The 27930-nt window shown below is 35.8% G+C and overlaps 1 protein-coding gene across 2 annotated transcripts; it reads right to left on the bottom strand.

Annotated features, from left to right (window-relative positions):
• Positions 1-2579: 2579 nt before the first annotated feature.
• On the bottom strand, positions 2580-23667 carry LOC128880882 (protein obstructor-E). Of its 2 annotated transcripts, none has more exons than XM_054131419.1 (4): positions 23305-23658; positions 15270-15671; positions 10392-10605; positions 2580-2940 (listed from the first exon to the last, which is right to left on the bottom strand). In XM_054131419.1, exons 1-4 carry the CDS (start codon positions 23342-23344, stop codon positions 2877-2879), a joined length of 720 nt encoding a protein of 239 aa, XP_053987394.1. In that variant the 5' UTR covers positions 23345-23658; the 3' UTR covers positions 2580-2876. The 2 variants fall into 2 exon arrangements, with proteins under 2 accessions (XP_053987394.1, XP_053987393.1); XM_054131418.1 differs by lacking the exon at positions 2580-2940 and adding an exon at positions 2951-6325 and having other exon boundaries at positions 23305-23667.
• Positions 23668-27930: the final 4263 nt, after the last annotated feature.

The following is a 27930-nucleotide window of genomic DNA, read 5'->3' as shown; positions in this document are numbered from 1 at the left end:
CCATTTCCTTAGATATTATCGCAGGCAGGATGTGCAAATACAATTATACTCATCATTTGTCAAGCTCTTTATGTTTCAGAAAATCTTTCTGGGATAATTACTTAACAACAAGAAAGAAAGAAACACATGTGTTCTGACATTTCCTTAGATATTAGTACAGGCAGGCTCATTGGTTGTAACAAGAAAGAAAGAAACATATATGTTCTGGCATTTCCTTAAGTATTAGCGCAGGCAGGATGTGCAAATACAATTATACTTATCATTTGTTAGGCTCTTTATGTTTTAGAAAATCTTTCTGGAATCATTACTTAACAACAAGAAAGAAAGAAACACATATGTTCTTCCATTTCCTTAGATATTAGCGCAGGCAGGATGTGCAAATACAATTATACTTATCATTTGTTAGGCTCTTTATGTTTTAGAAAATCTTTCTGGAATCATTACTTAACAACAAGAAAGAAAGAAACACACATGTTCTTCCATTTTCTTAGATATTAGCGCAGTTAGGCTCATTGGTTGTAACAAGAAAGAAAGAAACACTTATGTTCTGGTATTTTCTTAGAAATTAGCACAGGCAGGCTCATTGGTTACAACCTGAAAACCAATTACATTGATCAATGAATACTCCCCTTTTCTCTTTACTGACAGATGTGTAGTACTACATTAGCAGCATTAAGTGTGTAGATTATTTCATAAAAGCTTTGTATGTTGCTTACTTTTTTGGTTGCTTTTCTCAGTTCTTTGTGTAGTATGTATATATTTGCTTTGGTAGTTTTTGGTGTTAACTAAGTAGATTGTTGTATATGTGACTTGTTTTTTACAGGGGTGGCTTGTTGGTTGCTAGTGTAGATTGTTTATTGTATGGTGTCGGCAAATAATGAATTATTTTTTTTTGTTTTATTTTCAGCAATGAAGGGTGGCTAGGATGTAGTTTTGTCTTGGCCACCAAATTTGTTTGGGTCTCTATGTGCAGCAACCTCCACGTGGTGAGACCTGGGCCCTCTATATTATTTAAGTATGTAATTGCTAACTGCACATCGCCAGTAAGGCCAGATGGCATTATCAATTACATACTATTTAATATGAGCTAATGGCTGCAATATTTTTCGTTAATGCATCATTCCTATAACTTGTGGACGTAAGCTGTGTATTTTATTAATTATATCAGCATATTAGAGTCATTCTATTTCTCACAGCAGCAAAAGGAAATTATTTAATTTTAAAGTACTTGAAAATATAGGAACACGAACATGAGTGTTACAAATAATGTTCAAATCATAAGAAAAATCGATAACAAAGCATTTATCTTTCTCAATTAAATTTGAATAAAAAAGCTTACGTCCGATTAATGATTGCAAAAATTAAAATTATAACATATCAATAGTTACTTTAACTATGTATTTATTTATAAAGACAGTAAAAGATAATAGATTGATGACTAAATTCTGCTTTAATTTATTTCAGTTTTATTACAATCTCTTATTTCAAATGCAAACAGTGGCAATTCGATACGCTCTCGACGGGAAAATGACTAAGTTTGTAGAGAAATAGTTCATATCCTCGCCAACAAATGGCGTAACAATGCATAATTATCGAGACTACAGTTTATGTATGGAAATTATTTTGTTTACAGTGAACAATAAACTTGTACTTATAGTGCAAGCATTATGATATTAAAATTCATTTGGAAAAATGCTTTTCCAGTTTCTACAGCGAGGTATCATACAATCTGGTTCCGATATGTAACTTTGATAAGTAAAAAATCATTCTGTTTAAAACAATAATTAATTTTGGTAAAGTTCTACTTAATATTTTCTTAATATTAAAGCAGAATTTAGTCATCAATCTATGATTTTTTTATTTTTTTTTTTATTTTTCTTATATTTTAGTGCTCAATTTTTACAAGTTTCAATTACTGGATATTATGCTTGACATGAAAGTATCTAGTGTTGGTATATCCATCGTGTAATGGCGTTAACTATAGGTTTACAAGTTAGTTCAGTCTGTTCATCAGTAGATGGTAGGTCATTCCGTTTTGTTGAAAGTCCTATATTACAGTTTATTCTGTATTATTATTTTTTGAATAAAAATCTTTGTAAAAAAGATGGATCATAGAAAGGATGATCGTGATGTGAGAAAGTAATTTACCTTTCTTCTAAAAATTCCTTTGTAAAATGTTAACCCTTTGCATTCGAGAGGTGACTCTCAGTTACCATTAGGTTTCACGGAGCAAATCTACAATACCCAAAAGTTTTTAGATTTAATTTCTTTGGAGCTCAACGTATCAATAAAATGATTGTCGGTGAGGTAAAGGTGACCTTGTTCTAAAATCTCGATAGCTTAGAATTCAGAGCGATAGAATGTTAAGAAACATCTCGAATTGCTGGTAGATACCAGAAAAAAAAAACGTCGAGCGCAAAGGGTTAATTATTGAAAAAGTTGTAATAGTCTCTTTCCAACGAAGCCAAAGGGTTAACAATTCTTAAAAAAAGAAGTAATTTTATTTTCTTAAATCCATGGAATATCTTCGATCCTATCGGGATTTTTGAACAAAAACGTGGAACACCATGAAAATAAAACCAATCATATTTTGTAATATCGATTTATTTACACAGTAGCCTACGTTACATTATTCATTATTATCATAGATGAACATGGATGGTACATGAATGATTTCGAACAGAATGCGTAAACGTGGTCGCAGTTATATATTCATGAGTCTGAAATTTAGATGAGTGGATCTTACAAGCGTTGAGGCATCATTTGTAAGAAGGGAGTGATGTAGGATATCGATTGATTGTGATGAAAACCTAAGTCTTCTTATGAATTTTCATCGTTTGTTAAACTCATTGAATTTTCCATTTCTCGTTCTCTGATCACTTCTTCCTGTACCCCTGTTTACGTAGAGCCTTCAAATCCACGTCGCCGTAGTATTTTTCGCTATGAAATTTATTATTTACAGAATTATAATTGTCTTACACATGTAGCGAAGAAGATAGAGGTAGAGCGAAAGGACAGTATGCTTATCAACTAGATTTTCAGGGTTTTATGGGGTCAATACGGAAGTACTTTACTGTATCACAGCCGACAGTGAGTTAGAATGTATACAATTGGTTTAGTCGAATTCATTTTTGTATTAGTGTTAATATTATTTATCGTGGATAGTGAGATATCAGTGTAATATTAATCGATGTTAATTTAATTAAGCAAAACAAAATTTAAACGAAGGAGATGCATAGTTTAATATTATCTGTCCGGCAACGATGGTACGAGTAGGCCCAATAAGTGTGACACATCGTAACTGCGTTATCAGTGTATTTAGAAAAAAGAATTGAAAGTGAGAAAATAAATGGTTCGGTATCATATTTGCAGCATCATATTTTTTTTACAAGTGCAATGGCGCGTATACGCATTTGATAGTTGCATTATGTTCTTAAATTGAAATGCATATTTTAAAATATAAAAAAGTATTAAGTATAGTTAAAGTAAAAAAGTGTTCAAATGGTTAAAAATTGATTAGTTCATTTCAGTCTACAGATTTTATACGATTTTTGATATTTTTCATTTTTTTTTTCTTGAAGAGGGCATGCGATTCCATTAAAGAAAATAATACAACTATGGAATGGACATGTGCCATTATATATATATATATATAAAATATATAGTTTTTCTCCCTGTAAAATTATACTCTAAGGCCTAAGGATACCGATAACGAAGTTACGGCTTGTGTCACATTTATTTGGCCCACCCAGAACGATATCTTGCCCATTACTGACCCTAGTTCACAGAGTAGAACACAAACGTGAAATTACACAAAAATTTGTTATTTTGTTCACTCGTAAAACAAGCATGCAAGGGTTAGAGTCACGACGTTCGGTCGAGGGTGACTTTCCAAAACAAAAAGCAACACGGGGAAATATTCAGGCAACTGGGATCGGGGTTTTTCGAAAGCACACAACCTTATTTTTTTTTTACGAATTTTTTTCCATTTATTATACGAATCTTTCACATTACTTACAAATATACGGATGAGTCTAGCTTACGCAAGCATGCTCGACCGAGGCCAAGAGTGCGACAGGACGGGCTCTCGAATTGAGGAAATTTCAAACTCCCCTGTCCACTGAATTCTCATTCGGATTTCTCTACGAAATTCAGCAAACTTGTTCTCCTGCGCGATAATACACGTACATCGCGATCACAGAGATACTTTCCTTTGCGTATGCTCTTTTTTCTTTTCTTTTCTTTTCTTTTCTTTTTCTAAATCGAACGTCTCATTGTAAACAAAGGGAGTATGAACAGCAAAGAGACAAATTCAGGGGTGCAAAGACGACAACAGGCAAGAGAGAGTGAAAGAGGAAACTCGAAGGGAGGGTCAACGAGGAAGTTATCGATGAGACGACACGATTGCAACTTGACACGTTAGTATCCTGATTAAATGTACCGAATTTTCATCAGGAAAACGAAGACGAGCTAAAAGAAAATCGAAGATAGATTCACCGAGAGAGGGTAAAGTGTTCGAACGATGTTCGCAGATTTTAATTAGCCTCCCACGCTCTGACGAGCTATACGATCAGTCTCTTAATAATTTTACACGTGTTCCTCGTTCGATTTTCTCTTCTACAGTACAATGACTGGACGACGAAAGACAGAGAACAGGGCGCGGGGAATTAAAATCGCGCGAACAACTCGGTTCATTTTTATTGTCCCCCGACGCCATTGTTGGCGGCGAGACGCTTCTTCTAATTAATAATTAGCGCGAACATTGATGCGAATGGAATTCGAATTTTCGCTCTCCCCAAATTCGAAACGAATTGTCTCTCGTGGATTTCTGTCGAACGCGACGGTGTTCACCGATATTATTATAGCGGTGCGAATAATTGCAGCTTCGACGAATCTTTGATAACTAAACTGTACGTTTATATCGCGATTGGAAATAATGGTCGTGCACGAACGCAAAAATATATAAAGTACACGTTGCACTGTTTAGAAGATACGACGTACTTTCGTGTAAACATAAATCATCTGTATCTATAAAAACATGAATTCTGCATAAACGTTCGTGAAATTCAATATTAAAACGAAGTAGAAGATTAATTAACCTCTTCACGACCTTGGTCACATATGTGGACGTTTAGTTTTTTATAATTATAACTACTGTCAATAATAAAAAGAACAAAAATTGTATGGTCTGGCTGCACTGATAATAGCTGCACTAATATTTCCGACGTACAGTTAGAGATAGAAGAAAAGCGTGAAGAAAATTCGTCCCCGAAGAAGTTAATTAAGAATTTCGAATAAAATTGGTACAAAAATTTGTAGAGAGTATACAAAAATATTAAACGTGTACGTTCTTTTTTATCGTCTAATATCCATATTCAAGGGTCGAGAATAATAGCATATCTAAATCTCCACTGAAAGAGAGCAAAAGTTCATTTACTTTATCCAATATGAAGCTTCCTCGAAACGATAAACATAAATGAATCCATTAAAAAGATTTATCATTGTACGTTCGCAACTCTAGTCGTTCGAAAACTAGCCGACTGACAAAATGAATTCGTGTAACTGATAATCGCAAAGTTACATCAGATGTACGGGATAAAAACTCGACGAAAAGGCGCGAGTATCGCAACACAATGTTCATGACACCAATATTTGCGTCTAGGCTTGAAATACCAGCGATCATGGTCACTATTCATTCAAGGTATCTAAAGATAATCATCTTTAGATACCTAGGGGGTTAGACATCTAGGGGGTGGTTCGAGTTCGTTCGATTAGATACGAAGAATTCGCGACTGGTCGATACACGTAATTACCATATACGATTCCACCTTCCGAGTAGAATGTCGACCCTAGAATTATTCGCACCACCACGAGCTTTACAAGCTTTGCCTCGAACGTTGACCGAGCACTCGACGACTTTCAGGGTCGCACATTTCGAGGTATCGGACAATCAGGATCGTTTTCGCGCGAGATTTTCCGAGTTCGCCCGGGATTCTAGGTAAATTGTTCGTTTTGTGCGTGCGCGACAGAAATAGGGAAACAGAGAGACGTAGATAGAGATAGAGAGGTTTGCGGAGAAAGATGCCGAGATGGAGACGAGGGAACGCGAAGACGCGAGAAGGGGAATAGATAAATGGAGGGTTGGGGTGTGGGTAGGGGCGTTATTGGAAATTATTCCTGGGGTGTGTTGGGCCTCGCGGGTGCCGACGGGGGCCTTGGTTTGAGTTGACCGTGGGGCTTCCTGGGCTCGCCCGAATTCTGTATACCGGCAAGCAGCTCGCTCTTCCTGATGCTCTTTAGGTCCAGGTCACCATAGTAATCCTCACTGTGAAGCAGAACCAGGAAAAATCCGGAGCTTAGGAGATGCGTGAACGGTGCCACCTGCCTCGCGTGTGTATCGTGTTCGAGTTAATCGCGTACGTGAACGAGTGTTTGGCATTCGGAGCCGCTCGAGACCCAAAACGTGACGCGCAAAGAAATTTCGGAATCTACGGGGCTGTTTCGTTTTAAGGGGAATTGTTTAATATTTAATGAGGGGTTGAAGGTATCGAAAAAAGTGTTTTCACGATAGTTATTTTGGGGAACGTTGTTATTCACGGTGTTCGGTAACTGGTGGTACAAACGAAAAGGGGGCGATTCTACGTGAAAAAATAAGTCGAAAGTATAGAATGAAAGTTTTTCATGCGAGGCTTCGTTTTCGAGAAAATCGACTTTGAATTTTCGTTGGGTACGGGTGCATTTGTTTATGTCCCTTTATAATGGATCTCACTGTAGATCATTGTCTCGATTGTAGTTATGTCGATAAACACTTCCAATGGCACGGAAACTTTTTCTTACCTATTATCGTACTATTATTATCTAAAACGATCGAATATGTTAGAAAGGGATCATAGAAATTTAATTAGAAGAGCAAAAGTACGTATTCGGCAGAATGGGCAACACTTTTAGCAATTTCTGTAATAATAAATTTTATGATTACTTCAACATTCTATTTCATTACGTGTTCCTAATTTTCCGTCACGATAAAAACAAACTTAAACTGCGGTAATAATCATCGTGACAACGATCTACAAAGAGATTCGTTATAACGAGATATGATCAAGGGCACCCGTTTCCGACGAAAATTCGAAGTCGATTTTCTCGAAAACAAAGCTTCACATGAAACATTTTTATTCTATATTTTCGACTTATATTTTCATGTAGAATTGAAACAATAATGTATGGATTAATTAGTCGTTAGAGCAATTGGGAATAGAGCGAATAAGAGTTTATTTCATTATCTGCTACCATGTACCAAATATACAAACAATTACTGGTCCAATACCATTCTAAGTAAGATCAACTTCATTTTTCCGCTTTCCATTTTAACGATATAATTTTTTGGTGTTTATTCAGAACGTGCCTCTAATCCATTGTTTACAATGTTCTTATTAATTAAATTAAAAGGGATAATAAAATCAATTTAAAAAAAATTAATAAAAATTACTCACATCTTCTCAATTCCATGCTCTTAAATGTTTAGTTATACAATGATTTGAAAGCGAAATAATAAATATTCACATTTACAAATGTGTTGGTTTTAAGAACGATAGTAAATATTATTGAAAAAAGCTGACGGTTCACATAAGCTTACTTCAGGATATTAATCACAAAATAATTCTACGAATAATGAATAATGAAATAAACCGAAAAATGAAATAAAGAATGGGTTTCATAAAGTGAAAAGAGTAGTATCGCAAATAGAAAGGTATACACAATTAATGTGTGTATGGACAAATCAAATTAGTAAGAATATAATCTTTTACTTTATGAAGTAATTAAAGACTCAAAAGAAAGAAATTCTTTTTTATCTGTTCCCAATTTAAATGTCTTTTTCGAAGTAAGACTTGAATGCACCACCTAATCATTTTAGGATGTAATTTTAATACTTCAAAATTAGTAGAGTCGTTAATATTAATTAAAATTGCGTTACGGATTAAACGGGTTCAATATAAAACAATTCTCGTATCTTTAGCGGCACGTTTTGAGCGTTGGCTTTCATACACGTTATTCCTGTTCTCGTTGAACATTATGTAAATATTGTGTTACGAACATTTGGATGCTGTTACGCAAAACTTATCGACCCGGTATCACAGCACGGGCGTATCCAGCTCGAAACAGAAGGGGAGGGGGACAGCTTTCTGAACTCAACTTCTTACGATTTGTCACAAATGCCGCGAGTATCTCTCTTTTTTTTTTTGACTTTTTTAAAACGTTGAGTTACGAACAACCAACCTGTTAATCAATTTTCCAGAAATTTGTTGATCATATTGTTTGTTTCATTTAAAGTTTTGCCCTCCCTAGCTACGCCCATGCATCAGAGCAAGGCGTATCGGGACTATTCGTTTAATTGCGTCGCTCGAGAAAAAGGAGAAATTATATTAGGAACTTTCAGCGTGTGTTTTAAACGTGTCGCGGAGTTTTAAATACTGTAATCGAACGTGGACTATATAACACCTGGTTTATCCAGAATTTGTTTTTACGTAACGTCTGGTCGCGAAACTTTCCCGATGCGTAAGCGTAGCAAACTTACAACGACGGTATCACTTCATTGCTCGTTTTAACGTTATCGATTAAAGTTCGGAGCGAGTAGGAGAATATCGGGAAGTTTGGACATTTTGTTTTTTGAGAGAGAGAGAAAAAAGTAAAGCCGTTTCATTTCGATTAAGTCGAACTGTTAGTGCAAACGAACATGGTGCTCTCGTGCAATTACTTCGCTGGGTTTCCAACCATTCTCATTCCGGGATTTAAAAATATTTCGGTTTGGGCAGTCAAATTGAATACGCAGGTAGGCACTACGAGCATTAGTCTTTATAATAGTATTATTATTATATTAATTGTATGCATATATGTATTGCATATAATAACACACATACTTATATTTACGTACACACATATATATATATATATATCTTCTTCAACTTATCTCTCTCTATATATATATATAGTTATTTATATATAAGTAAGTATATGTGTGTTTATTATATGTAATAATAGTATAATTAATATAACAATTATTGTTATTCTATATATTATGTAAAGCAAACAAACATGGTTTACATGGTATAAATATACAGGTATATAAATATAAATTGTACGTACAATATGCATTTACATAGTTTTGGTTTGCTTTATTATGTATAATTTCTAAAAGTGTTTGAACAGGACCAAATAAGTATAACAAGTTATCATTTCATTATCAGTGCTGTTAAAGAAATATGTCTAAGGAAGAAGACGAATGATTCGAGGGATGTTATATTATCAGTACCGCATTTTTTTTTTATTAATGTAATGGTGTATGTGATATGGTACATTTTTTGTTTAATGGAAATGCGTATCCTTTTTTTTGTATCGATTGAATCTTTTTGTTGTACTAAATCAAAAACAGCATTAAGTTAATGTAGTAAAAAAATGATTAGCTCATGAGATTTTGCTATGAGACAAACGCTTCTTCGTTATATTCTACGCACATTATACAACGTTTTTTTAATCGTTCTCAACGCTGAATTAAGATGATTTTGGTTACGATCGTCTATGGAGAAGATAATGGATTTCCATTTAAAAACATAATGCAATTATTGAATGCACATGAGCCATTCCATCGATAAAGAAATATGGTCCTGTAAATACAGCAACTTTAAAAGCATTTCCTTTTTCTACTTTTTCGGAAACAGTCGCAAGTCTCTTGTTTGTACCGATGCAACCATATTGATTAGGCTATTAGATACGACTTGTAAGTAACAAAACATCTCCATGTTCTTCAATTTATCTCTATTGCAAATGATAAAATTGTTGCAAGGTATAACACAGTTAACTATAGAAGCAAATATAGCGTATTAACCTTATAAATATATAGTAACATATACATTTATATATATTGGTAATTAACCGATAATAATAATAGAATAAATAATTTTTCTAACAGCACTGGGCAATGAAATTATCATTCCGTTACACTTGCCTGTCCTACCTTGTACGTTATTCTGATAATAACAATTACCTGCGTATTTAATTTCAAAGAAGGAAAGCAATCGAAGGACCAAAGGTTAAACTCCTATCGGGTTCAATTCTAAAAGGTGGATCGCTGAAAGAATGTTAACACGTTGGTCGCCACGTCATCCAGAAACGGGTGACAGGACTTTTGCAATAAGGAACTAGAACAATTCACTCCACAGGTGAGACAATAATGAAAATAAATCTGACGTTAAAGAAATTAAATACTATGACAAATGGTAAATTATCTAATCTTCCTAATGGTCCTCGAGACAAAATTTTAACCTCGCGGAAATTTTTACGAGTTTCAGCTTGGCAACCAACGTGTTAAAGGAGCTAAAAGAGCAAAGTGGACTCACCATCCAGGAACGTCTTCGGGATCCTCGCAGGCGCCGCTGCCGTCGGCGTCACCGATCTTGAAGACGGTGCCGATAGGGCAACCGTACTCTCTGGCGATACCCTCCAGGCATATGTAATACTTTCTGCAGTCCTCGGGATGGGCGTGTCTGCTGAAGCTGCCGGATGCTCCGCTCACTTCACCCGCGGCGGGACACGTGAAACCTCCTGCGACCTCTGCGCAATGCGATAAACCATACAGAACATGATGAGATGAAAGAGAAAGAGAAAGAGAGAGAGAGAGGCGTGCCAGCCACCTCGCAATTACACAAGGAACAGGTCGAGTGTGATGTCGGTGAATGGTAAAATCAGGGTTCGGCTTTGAATTCTATCGCGAGCGAAGATTCCGCGCGATGAAACACAGGATGTGCGTGGGGAACATTGTCACGTATCGGTGATCGAATGCGGAGTGACACTAGGAATGAATAATATTCTGAGGAAAAGTAACAGTCGTACGGTGGGCTTGGTGGATTTCTGGTGAATGGACGTTTCGTAACAGTATTTCGCTCCAACTGGAGTGAATAACGGAGAGACTGGGACTCAGCGTTTTTGGACACCTTTATAAGCGCGTAAAAACTTTTAACCCTTTGCACTCGAGAGGTGACTCTCAGTCAACACAAGGTTTTCTTTAGGTTTAATTTCTTTGGAATTCAAAGTGCTCATAAAATAATTGTCGTTGAGGCAAAGGTGACCTGATTCTCAAATCTCAAATTAGAGATCTCATTTTCGAAGTCATTATAATCTTAGCATTAGCATTAGCATAGAAAGAAAGGCCTCGAGCGCAAAGGGTTAATATCGTCGACGAATAGAATTCAATGCTTGATTGAGGTATAAAGATGTCTAGCAATATTGACAGTGGTCAATCATGGGATCATCGGGTTATTTTTTAAGAAATCTAAAAAGGGTCCTCCAAAGGTGTTGATCTGACGATCACCTGACCGAAATTTCTCACAATTCAAGAAGCATATAAAACATCGTAATATTGTTGATAATTGTAGTGGAATGTTTGTATGAGGTATAAAGGGGTCTTTATTAACACTATGCGCGGTTGGCACCGGTAGAACGGACTGATAGTTTTCGCATGGCACCACAGAGGTGCCACCGGACGGCATAGTGTTAATATTGACAATGGTCACTCACAGAGTTCACGACAGAGTCTTGATCAAATATCAATACGTGAGCATGATTAGTGAGTAATTAGTAGACTGCGGATCTTTATGCATTTATAGGAAATTTGAAAGTGCAAGAAACTATGTACAAAACGCAAACAATGTGCAAGAATATAAAAAAGATTGAACGTAAAGTTCATGTTATAATATTTGCAGAATAAAATAAATTCCAATTTAAGTTAAATTTTTGTAGGCACGTTCGCGAAGATTTCATTTTGCATAAAGTTCCGCAGTCTAGTAATTAGGAATGATTAACCGTGAATGATACAAGGTAAACTTTATTGACAATGATTTATTGAGAGAGGAAAGAGAAAGGTTAATCTGATAATTGTGAACGATGGTTGCAAAAGCAATTAATAATAAGTTAATGAATACTCGAACTAAATGATAAATGATCGAACGCGCAGGGTTATTAGATATCAGTTTAGAAAAACATTGTGTAAAAACATGGCAAAATTACCTTAGCAAACTTTACTGGGATTGGTATGATCGAGTTTGCGATCGAGTGTTCACAGGTAGTCAGAGAGTTAAAGGGTCATGCGCAGTCACGAGGCCGAAAAAAGCAAGATTCTTGTGATTTTTCTATTCAAACATCTAAAGACATCTCTACAAAAATTGTTCGTGCATTTAAAAGAGCATATTTTTGAGAATCCATAATAATTTTTGCAATAGAAAAATGACAATAAATAGACTATAATTACATGCAATAAAAAGTTGTATGTAATATATTAAATTATCTAGTCCTTAACGAATCGGTTTTAAGAAATATTGATTTGGGACAAAATGGCAGACGTTTTACGAACAAATTTTCATCGAAAATCGCAATATTTTCTTAAAACACCTACCATTTTGTTCCAAATCAATATTTCTTAAAATCGATCCATTAAAGGCTAGATAATTTAATATATTACATAAAACTTTTTCGTTTCTTCATTTTAGATGATCCAGAATCAAGTGACAGTGGTCACCGCAAAACGCTTTTCCTTGACAGGGTCTCCAAAAATTGTCAATGTTATGTCTATTTATTTATATTTTTTATTGTAAAAATTATGATGTATTCTCCGAAATATGCTCTTTTAAATACACGAACAGATTTTGTAAAGACGTCTTTAGATGTTTCAATAAAAAATCACAAAGATCATGCTTTTTTCGGTCTCGTCGCTGCGCGTGACCCCCTTAAGGTGAAGGGGTTACCACGAGTAAAGATGCTTGCTTGGTCGCGAGGTTAACTATTAAGGCTGACTACAATGTCTGACCCAACACGACTCGCAATTCCTTTTAGGATTGATCTTTCGAGTTCCCATCAGCAAATGCTAGAGAGCAACGATGAAAATTGAAAGTCAGCAAATGCTGATTTCACTGCAGTTGCGCTCGAGGAAAAGTTTGATTGATGAAAAGAAATCGCGCGACCAACTTTTTGCTCAACTTCGCGATCGTTGATGTATAGTTTGGCAAATTAGAAAAGATTGTTGCGGTGGAAGAACATTGGCGAACATTGTGGCAACATTGGCCACAATGCTATTAACAGTAGCATTTTCATACTATACGAGTTCGGATCCTACGATAGACCATAATTTATAGTACGATTAACGGGAGCATGTAGCTGTGTAAAGTACTTTGTCTGTGCACTGTTGTACGTACTATGCAGGGATGAGAAGTTGGTCAGCGAGTCTGACCAATTGTGGTATAATCTACTAAATTATACATTGGAAGGTAGAGCCAGATGAAGGAGATTATCAGTGAGGACCAACTTCTCATCTCTGTATACAGGGTGTCCCAAAACTCGGGGAGGAGCCGGAAATGGGGGGTAGCTGAGACGATTCTGAACAACAATTTCCTTTGCAAAAATGTCGGATGGGGCTTCGTTAAGGAGATATTAAGCGAAAACCCCGACCAATCAGAGCGCGCGTAGACCGTTGGAGCGGCCGCGGTAGCGAAGGCTACGCGCTAGGTCGATGCTTCGATGCACGTCGAGTCACTTGTTCGCGTGCAAGCGCGGCCACCAGCGCGTAGCCTACGCTACCGCGGCCGCTCCAACGGTCTACGCGCGCTCTGATTGGTCGGGGTTTTCGCTTAATATCTCCTTAACGAAGCCCCATCCGACATTTTTGCAAAGGAAATTGTTGTTCAGAATCGTCTCAGCTACCCCCCATTTCCGGCTCCTCCCCGAGTTTTGGGACACCCTGTATAATACATGTTTCTGCTTCTGTATATTTATTTTCTTCCTTCTTCTGTTTTCTTTATTTTTTTTATTCAATGCTTCATTTCTTGTTTGTATGTAATATTGGCGCAACAAAGACGTAAATATTGCAGTTGGTAGTCTTTGGTAAATCTATGTCAGTCCATGACATCCTACACAGTTTCTATCACACTCCTACTTTATTTAAATAGCATCTAGCTCAAATAAGTTCGGATATACTATACATTAAAGCTCCCATTTCATACTAATACAACGTTAATTTATGTTATAATTTGTAGTTTTCACCATAATCTTACTTGTTTTAATCAGCCTCTAGGTCAAACAATATTTGAAATATTTAACGTTAATGTCATTCCACGTCATCCTTCATAATTTGATTTCTATTAAACGAATTGGACATTGTTCGAATATTTAGCATCTAGCCGAGATACTTAATAAATTAAAGGCCCTATTTTGTAATAATACAATGTCAGTCCATGTCGACCTTTGTAGTCTTTACCATAATCTTGCTTCTTTCGAACGACATCAGATAACATCCAATAACTATCGATTCTACGTCATCTGATCACTTCTTGGTCATCAGGTAACAACCTTGAGTATCTTTTTTATCTTTGTAGAACTATACATTGATATACATTGGCGGACTTCTGAACATACCTTTGATTTTGCATTCAGGTACTCGATCTACTCACATGCAGACTGCTTTCACATATGAATTCTAGCTTTACATTCGTAACAAGTCTCAATTATATTCCTACCATACTCAGACCATTCCTTCAGGGATATATTCTATTTCGTCGAATTATTATACATATATGAGCTGTTATATTTGAAAATGGAATAAGTCCATCTTCTCGTCTTCCTTGTTTTCCAAATAAAAAAATTGCAATAAGAAAGTTGTTTTAATTATACTTATTAGCAATGGACTTATTCCACTTAAAAAAAATACTTTTGCCATAACATTTTATAGTCAAAATTCTCTTGTTTACTTTATGAAAGAAATCGTACTCCACTGAATACATGATCATACGATATCTTACTAAAATTACGGTTAAATCATTTTTTTTTTTAAAGTGGACTTATTCCATTTTCAAATGTAACAGCTCATATTGGTATATCTTGATGGATCCTCAGGGGATGTAGCTATGTTTGGTCGTAGCTACAGTACGGCCTTAGGTCGAAATCATTACACGGCACATAATACCACTGAAAATTGGGGTGGAGGTCGATTGCCTACCCTTATCCTGCTAGATCCTTTGTACGTCTAACGAGACATTACTGTACTTTCAATTTTGCTTCCAGGTTCTTCACTCATCCATATGCAGACTCTCTGACTTGGCATACAAAACTTTCGTTTCACATTCATACACCGCTTCAGGTACGTTTCTACCACATTCAGACCACTCCTTCAGGAATCTGTCCTAAGTTGTAAACCTATGCATTCGTACGCATCACCCGATGCCTGTACATACCTTCGACTTTGCATTCAGGTACTTGATCCGCCCACATGCAGACTCTGGCTTCACGATCGTAAGCGAGTCCAGGACTGCACTGATACCTGGAGGTCTCTCCGTTCCAGCAGTTCCAGAACACGTCGCATTTCTTTTCGTCGGGGAAGATACCGTAAAGTCGGGGACAATGCGGCGTGCTCACTGCTGGCTCGAGCTGCGTCCTGTCGCCGCAGTCGACGTTGTGGAGGTAGTCGCAGTTTTCGGTAAGGAACTTGCTGTCGCTCGCGTCGAAGGCGAGACCATTACCGCAGGTCTTCAGCTCCGCGACGTTGTTGTCGCATTTCCAGTACTTGTCGCAGGATATGTGATGAGGGTAGAAACCGAAGTCGTCTGGGCATTTGAATGACTCCTGGGCGCTCGCGCCTGTAATCGTAACGATGCGTGATTAGTGTCACATGATATTTATATTGCAATGCATTAGGTGGAGAAATTGATTCTCACACATTATATTCAATCATTTATAATTGTAGTCTTAGTTTCTACTAAGGTATAGAAATTGAGACTAATATAATTGAGATATAGATATAATATAATTGAGATATAGAAATTGAGATTATAGAAACTAAGACTACAGTTTCTACTAAGACTACAATTATAAATGATTGAATGTAATGTGAGGGAATCAATTTCTATATTTACTTCTCATGTTGGCGCATTAAAGCACCAACTTTCGAATTGTAAGTCCTCAATCTGATCTCTATTACGATGTATCTAAACACATAACCTAACAAGATAAGATTGTAAGGCTCAACCTGATGGCCATTATAATGTGTATAAATTAATTATGTACCTTTTTAAAGGAAACTTATAATTTAAAAAAAAACTTTCCAATTTTTTATCTTCTCTGAGTCATACATTTCGAAAAAGCACATGTGATCGTGTAATATAACAAAAACGTGGTAGATAAATAATTCTTATTAAAGTGAAGTTTTAAATGATTCGATATGAACTTTAGTAGACATACAATTTTACTTGTTGTTATTCTCCTAGAATTATTATAATTATCTAAAACACTTGTAATATGGTAGGAGAATAATAATAAACAAAATTGTATGGCTACAAAATTTCGTATATAATATATACATATCTTGTGATGGTCATCAGCTTAAGACTTAGGTTAAAAATATTTCTACTTAAAGTAGAGTAAATGATTGAATATAAAGGCACAGAATTAATTTCTACGCCTAATAATCAATAAACCGTGAATACAAACGGGAACGTTTCATTGCACGAGGTACCATTTGCTGGTACCATCGGGAAGATTTTTTAATAATAAAGAATCTCTGTTTGAAATCTACTATTTTTGATCTTAATAAGAGATTTTAAACAAGGTGGCTATAATATTAGTTTAAGGTTTCACCCATCACAATTCCAGAGACGTTAATAATATTCCTAAGTCCATTTTCAACGTTAATCAATAAGAAACTTCATTCTCGATTCTGTTGGAGCGAACGAGAACCCCCTTAGATAATAAAATGGAAATTGCACCTGGCTTCCGGTATCGAGTTGTAAAAGTCATCTCGGTAATGTAACACGACAGACAAAAAATACTAGACGGTTGTAACGTTCCTGGCATCGAAACGGACAAGAAGTATTTGTAGCGCGTGAGCAAGAAAATTTGCTCAGGCTTGCAGAGTTATATCGACGAAGGACACCCCGGTAGAAGTGAGATGCACAAAGAAGCTTCGTTTAATTTCCGCAAAACTCGTAGCTCTCTAACGGGGAGGATGGACAAGAAGTGTTTACTTTCAGCCAATTTAGTCGATTCGTTCAGGCATTGTGTCTGACTAGTCTTACTCGTTACGATAGCAATGACAGCCATATTTGGCGAAAAACTGTGAAATAGTAACGAGTTTGAATACAAACGTTTTACGTAAAACCGCTTGGCAAAAAGGCGTAGGGAAATTAAACCAGCCATTCTAATTCAGCTGATTACATATTTCCGTCTTTAGAATGGAAATTAACGACAGCTAATCCTTCATTGCGGTCGCGATTTCTAACAGTCCGGGGATCTTCGAAACGATGTATTATTTCAAACGATTCGTTTGAAAGAGTAACGATCGTTAAATTGCATATTTCTGCGTTGAATTCATCCAATCCCACACAGATTTTCCCGTTCGAGAACGATCCGCAGGAAAAAATGTACGCTGCGGTTACCACTGCGGCGTAACACTTAATCGTGCCAGGGATTCGTGGTAATCGTGTACAATTTTAGTCGTTGGACGGATATTACCGGAGAAAATTAAAAGATAAAATTGGTCGTCGCCTTAGAAATGGTATTTCCGTTGTCACCGTATATTGTGCTTTTCAAAGATGGGCGAAATTTTGATTTGACGAATAGAAACACGATACGGTGATTTATTCAATTAGACAGTTATACAGATAAGTTTGTATTCGATTCGATAGAAAATTGACTACACGGATTACATTTTTGAAAAACTTTCTACCATTGCGTAGTATTACGTGGTTATTTTTATGCGAGTACTTTATAATTTTCTTCTGTTCATAGTACTTAAAAATGACCGCGTACGTTATAGTTCGTAGTTATATTTTAATTAGCTCGTAACGAAGACTGAACAATCGAGTTTTACTTTTGGCTCGAACAACGTGAAATATGTATATTTTCAATGCATAAATTACAGTGGGTGTAGAAAGTATTCGTACACCGATCGATTTCCGAAAAAACTGTGTAAAATTGTAATTTAATTTATTTACATAATTGTAAATAATGACATTCTACATATTCTCGGAAATCTGTAGAATAGATAGATTACAAAAAAATAGCTATTTCTGTAAGTTGCGAAATGAACAAGAAAAAAAAAACGATTAATCGATAGAAATGTTGAAGTAATACGTATTCGCACAACTGTTTAATTTTTAACACTTGATTAAAAAAAAAAGAAATTTACATTAATCTACAAGTATATAATACTTCCTTCGTGGGATTTTCTTTTGATTTTATAATTATTGTAACTCTTCTAAGCGTTAAATTAACTAAATTATTAGTTATTCGAAGTGGGATATTATTCCATTCCTTTATTGGAACCTTTTTTAAAAGTACTTTACTGGAAATTTGATGTTTTCTAATTCACACGGAGCAATAAACTAATGTGTTTACATTTCAAACTCTACTGTAAATGGTTCCTCATAAGAATCGTACCAATACTTATTGCTTCTATACTTTTACCCACTTCACGCATTTTTTTGTTAATTTCACAAATTATATCAACTAGTAAATGTTGTTTGGGCTATATCTATCTCAGAGACTTCCGAGAATATGTAAAATATCATTGATTATAAAAAAAAGAAGTTTTGAAGCCACAATTTCACACAAAAGTTTTTTTTGGAAATTGATCGGTGTATGAATACATTCTACAGCCATTGTAAATACCAATTGAACGAGCAATGCATTAAAAGTCGTCGAAAATGTTTATTTAGATAAGAATGTCGCTCAATCTCTGGATAATACAAAAGGCATCACCTCCGGTTCTTTGTTTGACGTCTACATTAGGAGGATACCCGAGAAAAGAAACGTCTGGGTTACGTTTTCGCTTTTATTACCAATTCTAATACAAGAGCGTTCTTATCGTCTATTGTCCCTGTCGCTGGCGGCTGCCAATTACGTCTAATAATCTGTTATTCTTTTTTCGCGGCATATGATGTCTGAATAACCTAAACGTCTTATGTAAGGACACAAACTGACTTTCGCCAGGCGCTTTCACTTTGGGCCTAGAGCCAGGCCCCGCCACCAGCAGCCGCAACACCAACACGGCTCGTGACTGGGCTCTCCCAGCAGTCCCAGCATCCCGTTCACTCGACTCTCCTCAACGCGTTTCTCCGTCGCGAGCGTCGTCTTTCTCGCGCACTCGCGCGGCCGCATGCGCACACCACCGACGCGCGTTCCTCCGCGAAATCCCCTCCATCGACCCCCTTCGGGCCCTCGCATGTGTTATATTCACTTTCATTTTTCTCCGGGCCCAGTGACGCATTACCCTATGGGCGAAAACGACATCTGCCAAAGAGGCCAAATGAATGCTCTAAAAATTCATTGGCGTTATTCTTATGCAATACAGGAAACGTGAAGTGTTATAATTGGGAATGTATAATGTTCACGATCCTTATAGTTGAGCCCTCTTTATATGTTTAGCGATTATTTATAAGATATTTAGTACTATATGATTTCTGTTGAAGAAGGTGTTAAATGTTTCCGAACCTCATGATTGGGTCATTATCGTATTCTTAGAGGTTACATAGAAAGTATTTAGTATTATACATTAATATTATTAGTAGACTTCTTCGTATATTTAGAAATTATTTGATTATCATTATTATTAGTGTTGTATATTGCTGTATACTTTTTAGATAGTTAAGTATGTCAAGGGGATTCAACGATAAGGGTTGAAAACATTGTGCATCTGTTTGCATAGAAAAGTTGTTATTTATGTGGACCATACAAATAACAGCAATGAGTTTTGGAATTACTGATTTAAGGGCTATCCGTTGATGGTTATAAATAGACTGCAGATCTTTATGCATTTATAGGAAATTTGAATGTGCAAGAACCTACAAAATGCAAACAATATGCAAGAATGTAAGAAAGATTGAAAGTAAAGTTTATGTTATAATATTTGCAGAATAAAATAAATTCCTATATAGGTTCAATTTTTGTAGGCACGTTCGCTTATAAATCAATGGTCAAACTATAGTTTACCTTTAAACTAAACGTAAATTCATGAATTTTATTATGAATTTATATTAGTTTTCTTATTCTTCATTTTCTTTTATTTTCCTTTGTTTCTGTGTTCAGTTAATCGTAATTTTGTTTGTTATTGTTTTGATAGATGAATATCGATCTTAATTTATGCTCGTTTTGTTTGTAATAGTTTTACCGTAATTTGGGAAATGCGACGTGCTAGAAAAATGTTAACTTTTCTGTGTTACTTCATGTTTTCAAGTTCATAATATAGTTATAAACATTTTATTGTTAATGTGTGTGATCGTCTTGATCACTTTATTCTACAAATCACTTATTTACAAAATAAAATGTTCGAAATGATTTGGAAACACACGTGTTGGCTACATTTAAGAATAAACAAAAGCTATTTAAATTTCAGCATTTCGTTATGATTCGTGTACTAAGTACATACTTGTTTTTAATTAACTTCTTCAAATACGAAACCTTGAGTTTAGTAGAACTAAGCTTTGTTTGGAGGTTTAAACATGTTTGTTTTTTTAGTGAATATTTTTATATTGTTTAATTTAGCGTCTCATAACGATTTCAAAGAAATGTCAAATATTGATTTCGAAAAATAATGGGGTATTTGGCACTTTAAATTGTTTCTGTTTACAGCGAGACATTAGTATGTGTATTGAAAACCTGAAAGCATGCTGCATTTTAATTTCAATTTGTTTGAGATGAATTTATGTAAATGGATTCCTATTGTCTGGAGACGGTCTTAACACGAAACCCATAATGTTGACAATTTTCATGGTTAAACTAATGAATGTTAATATGAGAACAAAAGTAGACCTCATAAAAAGGGATAGGTATTTTAAATAAGCTTTATCTTGCGCGAATGCAAAAAAGAATTTAAAATGAACTCTTTGTGCAAATTAAATTTTAATTAGAATCGAAAGTTTGTATGAAAAGAATCAAATTTTTAAGTACCGAATTATAGAATACAGATTATAGAATTAAATCCCAAATATCGAGTTATAGAATTATAAATTATATTCGAATTAAAGTACTTTACAATGACGAAATAAAAATCTAACCAGTCAATCGAATAAACGTTGAGAATAGATGTTACATATCACTAGACTGTATACTTATATTTATATGTGACTGTATATTTATGCAAATTCATATCTTCACAGACACAGAAAAAGAATTATGTGAAAAAGAATGACGTGTATATTATTGTTGATATTTTATATATTTTTTGAATTTTCGTACATTCTCATAGATTTCCCCATATTACTATTTGCCATAAATGCATAAACATTCACAGTCTAGTTATTATCTTATGATTCGAATAAAATTTCGTTCACACAGACTATCTAATCGACGCTTAAATTTATTACTAGACAGTACGTCTAGTAAATAATGGACGATTGTATTAAAAAAGGTGTGATTTTTTAACGCGATCGCCTTAATTTGACCACATCTGGATCCCCTAATTAGAACCGTGCCCGACATGCCGCGTGTTGCGTCCACGTTGCTCGGTTTCTCTGTCCAGGAATTTTCGACTGGCCAAAGATATTTCTATGTTTCAGTGGCGCTGGTCGATGATAAAAAGAAGGGTCAAGATCTGGGCCAAGGTTATCCTCTTACGGCGAGGAAAGTCCAGAGAGGGGAAGGAAAAAGAATGCAAATGCGTGTCGGGAAGGTTTCTCTTTGCACGGAAACTGAATCCGCCTTTCGATCTCGTTTCGTTTGTAGATCACTCGAAGAAGCGTGCAAGACGATCGGTGATTTTCAATGATCGGTTTAAGGGGGTATCCTGAATTAGATGGTCTAAAAAAAGCGGTTTTTCGTGAATTTTTTTAGGATGGAAAAAAATAATTAATTCTATCCAACTTTTTATCCTATTTTCATACATATTCGAGTAGTCTGTACAAATTTTTTCAACAAGAATTATTCAAATTGAGTCGACTGTGATGTACATTTGTAGAGCACCTCACAATTAAAACCTCCTATCGGCGGGAAAGATGCAGGTCGTAATTTTCGTTTGACACAAAAAAACGAGAATTATGACCTGCATCTTTCCCGCCGATAGGAGGCGATACAGACTACTGAAATATATATCAAAATAAGATAAAAAGTTCGGTAGAATTAATCAGTTTTTTCCGTTCTAAAGAATTTCAAGAAAAACCGCTTTTTTTTTAGACCTCCTAATTCAGGATACCCCCTTAAAAGCATCGATAAATTGTTTTTCAGAATGGTGCTTCTTACTTTGTTGTTTCGATTGTTTTCTATCGTTGTCACGTTGATGCAGTAGACGTGTGCAGAAGTTTCTAGATACTTCGGTCTTTGCGCCGACTGCAAGCGACAATTATGGGTCACGGTGTGCGAATCGAATTGATTTATTCGCGAACGTACGTTAACTCTCAGTCGCGCGATTTTCATTTTATTCTTCGAAACGTGTTTTTTTATTTTTGGTACGCATATCAATTAACGAATAGTCTCTGTAAGTGTTAAGTGGTTTAATCTGGAAAAATTCTGGAAAATTTCCCTAACGAAGTTTATAGGAATCGATTTTATTTTGATTTCCAAACTGGCCGCGCTATATAATAGAGGGTTAAAACATTTTGAACGATTTCTGGATACCTGTTTCACCGACACGTCGCACCGTATGGTGAAACAGTTTTCATTTTTCTACTGTCTAAACGATACGTTTCAAGTATTCTGTATAAGAAGGTATTCGAAGAAATAACGCGCGAGAGAAATATGCCACTCTATAGTTTCAAAATTGAATGAAACACTCCTCGGGAACTTTGAAATCAGCGTGAAACGATTCGTCTGCACTTTGAATGGTTCAATGAATTTTTGGAATTATTTCTAATTCTCAGGAAAATTGCTGAGGTAAAAAAACCGAGTAATGAATTTCTCAATAACCTAAGGGGTCACGATTCGAGTGTTTGCAAATGGTCCATCGTATATATCGGGGGTCTGGGTTAGGTATACTCGTGGATTATCGATCGTTCGTAAAATATTAAATAATTCCAAGCATGGACTCGTTTCCGGTTGTTTTTGCTTAAAGAACCAGAAACGTCTCGGTAGACTTAGTATGACAATCGCGACGAAGAGCGCACTCTCTTTTGTGATCCACACGCGTATGTCACACACTTATGTCCTCCACTTCCGACGAGATCGCTCGTCCTCCGAGTAACACTTGTTTCTCGATCATTATTTCGTCCCAATTAACGCATCTCCCCGTATACTATCCACCCTCTCGGTCCTCGTGATCGTAACGCGTTTAATTCGGGTACGTACCGGCGATCAGAATGGCGGCTATCACGTAGTACGTCCTCATGGTTACGAATGCGTGTGTCTCCCGCGTGGCACCGTGTTTTTCGAGTTTAGTTCGCTTGAGGTACGGTGGGTACAATTAAAAAAAAAAAAAAATACTATCACTTTTGCGGCCACAGACCTCCACTGCGCAGAGAGAACTCTGTGTTTGCGCCCTGTCGTTCTCCACCTTTATATAAGTCATTGGTCACGTGTTGTTCCTCTTCCACCTCCAGCACGGAGACCCTCCTTCTCTTCTACCTCGTCACTTCAAGAAGAGGTACCGTGTACCTCACCGTGTTACTTCTCTCCTCCTCCTCCTCCTCCCCCCCTCCCCCTCCAAAATCTCTGTCTTTCTCCTTTTCGTCTGGCCGATCTCACCTTTCTTTTTCTTGATTCTTCCCCGCTGAAAATGCCATCCAAAGACCTAACAGGGGCCACCAGTAATAACGTCCGTCCCGTTCGCTCCGACGGCGATGCTCCGTTCTCCGTTGTCGCGACCGTCACTGCCTTAAATGCTAAAACAATTTTTTTTTTATTCCCGATAGTCCTCCGGCACGGCGATCCCACGTTCTGTAGCTTTTATTCAGGTTCGTTGCTCGAATGGCCGCGAGACCAGTTTTCGATGTCCGGTTGCTTTTCGCATCGGTACGCCTAAACGCGTCTACTTCTCGGTTTTCGGAACGAAGGCCCCCGCTTTGTTCCTTCCGTTACGGGGAATCGACAGGTATCCAGGGTCGAGAATGTTACCGATAGTTTGATTACACTTCGTGGATTGGAGCATTTCCCTGGGAGACGTGGCAAATATTTTGAGCGGTGAATTTCAATCGGCAACTTTGTTAGCTCTGCGATTTACGGTGTTAAGTAAATATTTACAAAAGAAATATTAAAGTAGTTCTTGAGAAATATTAACTACAGTTAGTTAGTTTGTTTATGCATTCACGGCAAGTGTAATTATGGATAAGAAGCAATATAAAATTCTTCAGTTGTTTGCAAAAAAAAAAAAAAAAACGGGTAAAAAGTGAGAAATTCAAAAATTTTTTGACAATGGGACCACCCCCGAAACATGCTCTACAAGATGCAAGAGGTTTCATCCCGATTGGTGAAGCCGTGATCCTCCTTTTCGAAGTCGGTTAAAAAATGTTGGATGTGTATGAATGCAAGAATGTATGAAGTGTTAACGATAAAGTACATGTTACACTGATTAGAATTAAAAACATGTTTTCATTTAAATTTCGATTATTCATGCGTGTCTTTAGAAATGTCAATTTACAAAAATATCCGTAGTCTAATTATAAATAATTGTAATCAATTTTCTTAATGTAAAGTTAATACCTATATACTAAGAAATGAATCGTGATGTTTGTTCCTATATGTTTCTAAATCAAAACTTGTTTGTATACTCGTCAGAGTGCGTTCATTTACAAGAGAAGTTCGGCAAGTGTCACACGCCTAATCACAGTGTCCTTTATATTTTGCCCGAAAATCGGTGTTAAGGGTGGAAACTTAAAAGGGTGGAAAGGTGAACAAATTCTTAAAGAAAACAGAACATGGTTTAAATTTCGTCAAGAATTTTTTTCTCGTAAATAATAAAAATTCCTACTATATAATATTTAACGAAATATGCTTCATTTTGACCGAGGAAGTGAACAATAATTTTTGTAACCAATTTTAGATTTGTATCAAAATCGTCCTGGGTAGTCCTACCAATTTAAAAAAAAATCATTCTTACATTTAAAAAAAATTGGGTTTCCGCTTTAGAGAGAAACTTTTTATATGTTTTTTTGTAGGGTTCCGTGAGATTTACAAAGAAAAAAAGTTTCAATCCAGAATGTTCGTTAATAAAGGTGCTACGAATTTTTTAAGATTAGGTAACATTTTATATATTATCCGCCAAAATGAATTAAAAAATAGACTATTAATCGTTTACCCAATCAAGAGTTATGATTTTTCAAAATTTAGTCGAAAATCCTGACCGAAACTGGCATTTCGGACATACATAGTACAGAGTACGTACTACAGTGTACAGTAACTCGAATTTGGTAACAGTTGGAACAAAACTGATTAGACGAAAGTTATAAACTATGAAAATGTCTACAAAATTGCGAACTCAATTTTTATGCAGTGGTTGGTGAAAAGATTTAAGGTAAACGAAATATTTTTAAAAATAAACTTTTTTTAAATTTCTTACGACGGTGTCATAGAATATTGAAAATCATTAAAGTTTGGATTTCAAGTTTGTCGATATCTCTTATGGTTTCAGCGATATTAGCAAAAATATAAATAATCAGAATTATTTTCAAGGGTCGTTTCCACCCTTAAAACCGTTTTTCACCAGAAACTTTATTTCTGCAAGAATTCAAAATTTTCGGCGCGTGACAATTGCCAAATTTCCTTTGTTAGTTCAGAAACATTCTGTATATTTGGTCTATCCAAACGTACGAGATTTACCGAACTCGTGCAGGTGGGACCAGGCGGGACTGTTTTAGTATACCGGTGGCGTGGTATCGTGGTCGCACGATTTGTAGAATATTGACCGATCGCAACGTGTTTATAATAATAATCGTGAGACCCTGGCGGCTACGTGATATAAAATAACGGGGAAGGCTGGAAGGGGACGAAGGTCGAGCACGATCGACGTGACTCATCGTGACACCCAGCTCTGATATACCACCCTGTTCAACATTCCGACAGAGGTTATCTGACAACGACTACTCAGGTGGCCGTTATTTCAGCTTTGGAGGCAATCGGCCGTAAATAGATTTCCGAGTGGGATCCGCTAACAAAAGTTCGAATCCGGATAAGAATCCAGAAGAACTCGCTTCTCGGGACCTTCGAAACTTCACTTTTTATTCCTTTTTCCCCAATAACCATAATACTGACGAGAAAGGGACGATCCCTCGGGCAAATGTAAATTGAAAATTAGAAATGAAACAGCAAATCTGAAGAAAGCTATAAAACAGAGCTTGGAATGTCATTTATGAAGTAATAACAATTATTTGAGTTGCACTTCGCAATTAATAAATTTGAATTGTGATATAATTGATAAGAAAAGGTGAAATAGAATTTTAGTTTTGAAATTGTTTGCAAGTCCAGATTAGAAAAATTAAGTAAATTATTGCCGAGTATAATGTTGAGTATAATGTTTATTCATAATATACGTTATGAAATGACATCGGCATTACCGTGCACTTTATTCAGGTTTCAATTTTATACGTATAGAATCACGTGTTGTTCAAATGTTATGTTATCCTATAAATTTGTGTCTACGGAAGTTTTATAGCTATATATACAGTACCCTATGATTTTGCCGAAATGATGGAAAAATGTTTTGAAATGAAAGAGCGATTGCATTTTGTCATAATTAGACTCGTGCACATTTTCATTTATTTTTTTAAATTTTCACTTGCTATTCATTTGCTACGCATAAGCATCCGCAGTCTAATTACAACACTTAGAGCTATGTTTCATACATTATTTTAAATTTGTATAATTAAATAAAGCAGAACAATAAAATAATAAATGACATGAACTGTTGCAATTTAAAAAAAAAGACTGGTATTCGATGAATTAATGAGAAAAATGGTACGTTTCTGCTCGCTATTGGGGTTCTACGGTAGAAAGTTGATTGTATCAGGTTTCGACTAGTCTCTGTATAACACGTATCAACAGAATACGATCGTGGATGGCTTCTAATTTGCATAATCTAATTGGAGATGTTTTTTCCCCGTTTTGTAACGTCTCTCCCTGTGTTTCGCGTCGATTCACGAGGACGGTTCCGTCGATTTCGATGTCTGGATATTTTATGCGCTGCTGATCGGACCAACGATTCATATTTATTTCCTTACATCATCCATTCGCATTTCTGGCACTTGCCGCATTTCTTGTATAAGAAAGTTCCAAGGATTTTGCAATTATTTCGTCACTTTTCGCTTACATTTTGCGGTGAGCTCTGGGCTTCGTCGAAGCGAAAGGCCGAAAGAAATTTTTAATGAAATCGTACATTGTATTTAAAATCAATCGAAGAATAGGAATCGAACACTTTGTGATTTGGTCTAGGATTACTCAGGGGTACTACTAATCAGTTATTTAGTTTGTTAAAGCGCATAGTCGTACACTCGACTTGAACACTTAATTCTGCATTCTCACAATCCTTACATGATCTTATTTGTTCATATGATTTATCTATTTACGTGACCATTGCACAAGATTATGCCACTTATTGTTCTGCTATTCAAACTATTACGTGAAACATATCTTTAAGTGTTATGAAAAAAATGTAATCTCAAGACTACGAATTTTATGCATGTACGGTATACATTAATACGAAAAGCGCACAAAAAATATACATAATGTATGTGGAATATATTCTTTTAATTAATATGATAATATTAATATTTTGACTTGCATAAGTGCATATATATTTTGGTTACATTTCATATATATTTGTCATAATCATTGGTACCGTAAATGCATAGAATCCACAGTTTTGTAATCATCCTCTCTTTTATGGGATTCTTTCGTACCTTTCTGGTAAAGTAATTATACCGTCACTATGAAAGTAAGCTTACTACACGTAGAATAATAAGACGCCCTCAGGGACTGTAGCGG

Source organism: Hylaeus volcanicus, chromosome 8, assembly GCF_026283585.1.
Source record: "Hylaeus volcanicus isolate JK05 chromosome 8, UHH_iyHylVolc1.0_haploid, whole genome shotgun sequence".
NCBI lineage: Eukaryota > Metazoa > Arthropoda > Insecta > Hymenoptera > Colletidae > Hylaeus > Hylaeus volcanicus.
Note: the sequence above shows the minus strand (reverse complement) of the source record. Positions and strands in the feature narration are given on the sequence as shown.